Genomic DNA, 2,902 nt, shown 5'->3' with positions numbered 1-2,902 from the left:
AAGGGGACGCTGATGATGTCACAGCAATGATGTCACACCGACGATGTCACTGCTGCTGTCACAGTGATGACGCCACTGCTGTCACACTGATGACGTCACTGCGGTCCCAGCGATGTCCCCGCGGGGTTCGCGTTCCCCGAGTGGGCGCAGGAGGGGACGCTGATGATGTCCCGCTGCTGTCACAGCGAGGATGTCACAGCGATGATGTCACAGCAGCGATGGCGTCACGCTGACGCTGTCCCAGCCGTGTCCCCGCCGTCCCCGCAGGGTTCGCGTTCCCCGAGTGGGCGTACAAGGCGGAGTCGAGCCCCGGCTCGCGGCAGATCCAGCTCTGGCACTTCATCCTGGAGCTGCTGCGGCAGGAGCAGTACCGCGAGGTCATCGCCTGGCAGGGCGACTACGGCGAGTTCGTCATCAAGGACCCCGACGAGGTGGCCCGGCTGTGGGGGGTGCGCAAGTGCAAGCCCCACATGAACTACGACAAGCTCAGCCGCGCCCTCAGGTCAGGGGGACCCCAAATCCCCATCCCCGGGACCCTCAAAGCCATCCCGGGATCCCCAGAGCCAGCTGGGAGCCGGGGGACACCGGGCACTGGGGGGACACGAGGGCAGCCCCACACGAACCGTGACGAGCTCAGGTCAGGGGACGGGCCCAAATCCCCATCCCGGGGACCCCCGGACTGATCCCGGGACCCCTAGACCCACCTGGGAACCCAAAAACTCCCCAGGGACCCCCCAATCCCCAACTCCGGGAGCCCCAGGAACCCCAAATCCCCATCCCGGGCATCCCCGGAACGGTCCCGGGACCCCCCAAAAACTCCCCAGGGACCCCAAACCCGCCCTGAGACCCCACCCTGGGTGATCCTGGAGTCACTGGGAGCGCTGGGAGGGGTCCCCAGGCAGGGTTTGGGGGTCGCGGGATGGGGACCTGAGGGCTCCCAGGTGTTTTGAGGGTGGGGGTTCCAGGTATTTGGGGGCTCCCCGGTGATTTTTGGGGAGGGTCCCGGGTTCCCCGGCCCTGCCCCCACGCCCCTCGCCCCCTCCCCAGGTATTACTACAACAAGCGGATCCTGCACAAGACCAAGGGCAAGCGCTTCACCTACAAGTTCAACTTCAACAAACTCGTGCTGGTCAATTATCCCTTCATCGACCTGGGGCTCGCAGGTGAGGGCGGGGCCGGGGCGGGGCGGGGCTTGGGAGGGGGTTGGGGGGGATAGGGGAGGTTGGGGTGGGGTCCAGGTGAGTCTGGGTGTGGTCAGGTGTGGTCAGGTGTGCTCTGGGTGTGTCCAGGTGTGCCATGGGTGTGGTCTGGGTGTGCCCAGGTGTGTCCAGGGGTGTCCAGGTGTGCTCTGGGTGTGGTCAGGTGTGCCCAGGTGTGCCATAGGCGTGGTCTGGGTGTGTCCAGTTGTGGTCTGGGTGTGCCCGGGTGTGCCCAGGTGTGCCCAGGTGTGCCATGGGTGTGCTCTGGGTGTGTCCAGGTGTGTCTGGGTGTGTCCAGGTGTGCCATAGGCGGGGTCTGGGTGTGGTCAGGTGTGGCAAGGATGGGCTGGGAGTGGCCGGAGAGGCGCTGGGCGTGGTCTGGGTGTGTCCAGCTGTGTCCAGCTGTGTCCAGCTGTGCCCAGACCACGCCCAGGTGCCTCCCCTGACCCCTCCCTTCCCCCCCCCCCGCAGGTCCCCCGCTGCCGCAGAGCGCCCCCCCCCCTGCCCTCGGGGGGGTCCCACTTCCGCTTCCCGCCCCTCCCCGGCCCCTCCCCCCACGAGGGGCTCTCCCCCCCTCCCCCGCCGCATTCCGACGACCTCCGCTCGCCGGGGGGGGGGGCTGGGGGGCGGCCCCCCCCTGCTGGCCCCTCCCCCCTCGCCCTTCCCGCGGCGTTTGGGGTCCCTCAGCGACGGCTCCGACGCGGCCGAGCCCGAGGAGCCCCCCCCCGCCCCTCCCCCACCCCCCGCTGCCCCCTCCCCACCCCCCCATGAGCGCCGGGGGGGGGTTCCGCCCCCTGCCCCCCCCGCACCCCCCGCCCCGCCTGACCCCCGAGGGGCTTTTCCGCCTCTACCCCCGCGACCCCCCCCCTCAGCCCCTTCCCCCCGTCCCCCCTCGGCGGGGGGGGGCGGCGGGGGCGGCCCGGGGGGGGGCGGGGGAGGGGCGGGGGGGGGGGCTGCTGCCCCCTCCCCTTTCCCCCGCGCTGCCCCTCACCCCCCCGCAGGTGGGCTACGCGCCCTCCCCCACCCTGAGCCCGCTCTTCGGGGGCTCGGGGGGTTTGGGGGGCGGCTCCGGGGGGGGCTCCGGGGGGGGGGGGGGGAGGGTCGCACTTCTCCTTCTCGGCCGAGGACCTGCAGAGGGCGCTGGCGGCGCAGGCGCGGAGCGTGCTCAGCTACCACCTGAGCCCGCGGGCCTTCCTCCCCTGCCCCCCCCCGGGGCTGCTGCTGCCCCCCCCGCGGCCCCCCGAGACCCCCCCCCGCGCCCCACAGCCCCTTCCCCTTCAAGCTGCAGCCCCCCCCCCCCCGGGAGGCGCCAGCGCGAGAAAGCGGCGGGGGGCGGGGGGGGAGGGGCGGCTCCTCCTCCTCCTCCTCCTCCTCCTCCATCATCCTCCTCATCCTCGTCGTCCTCCTCATCCTCGTCATCGTCGGGGGGCGGCCCCGCGGAGCCCCCCCCCCACATCAAGGTGGAGCCGGTGTCCGAGGAGGAGACGGTGGAGGTGACGGACGTGAGCGGCGAGGAGGAGGAGGAGGAGGAGGAGGAGGAAGGGGAGGAGGAGGAGGAGGAGGAGGAGGAAGACGAGGTGTTCAAAGCCGCCCCTCCCCCCCCCCCCGCCGCGCAAGGAGGGGGGGGGGCCGCAGGTCGGGGGGGGGAGGGGGGAGGGGGGGGTCGCCGCCGCCGCCCCTCCCCCACCCCCGCGTCCCGCTGA

The 2,902-nt window shown here is 72.2% G+C and overlaps 1 protein-coding gene across 1 annotated transcript; it reads left to right on the top strand.

Annotated features, from left to right (window-relative positions):
• Positions 1-239: 239 nt before the first annotated feature.
• LOC138102298 (ETS domain-containing transcription factor ERF-like) lies at positions 240-2,902 on the top strand (the record flags this gene model as incomplete). The annotated part of the gene is made up of 3 exons (XM_068999998.1): positions 240-502; positions 1,048-1,163; positions 1,671-2,902. Coding segments are annotated over 3 exons (1,611 nt in total), but the record flags the coding sequence as incomplete, so codon positions are not given.

This window comes from Aphelocoma coerulescens, unplaced genomic scaffold (assembly GCF_041296385.1).
Source record: "Aphelocoma coerulescens isolate FSJ_1873_10779 unplaced genomic scaffold, UR_Acoe_1.0 HiC_scaffold_681, whole genome shotgun sequence".
In the NCBI taxonomy this organism is placed as follows: Eukaryota; Metazoa; Chordata; class Aves; order Passeriformes; family Corvidae; genus Aphelocoma; species Aphelocoma coerulescens.
This window is presented reverse-complemented; position numbering and strand designations above follow the sequence as displayed.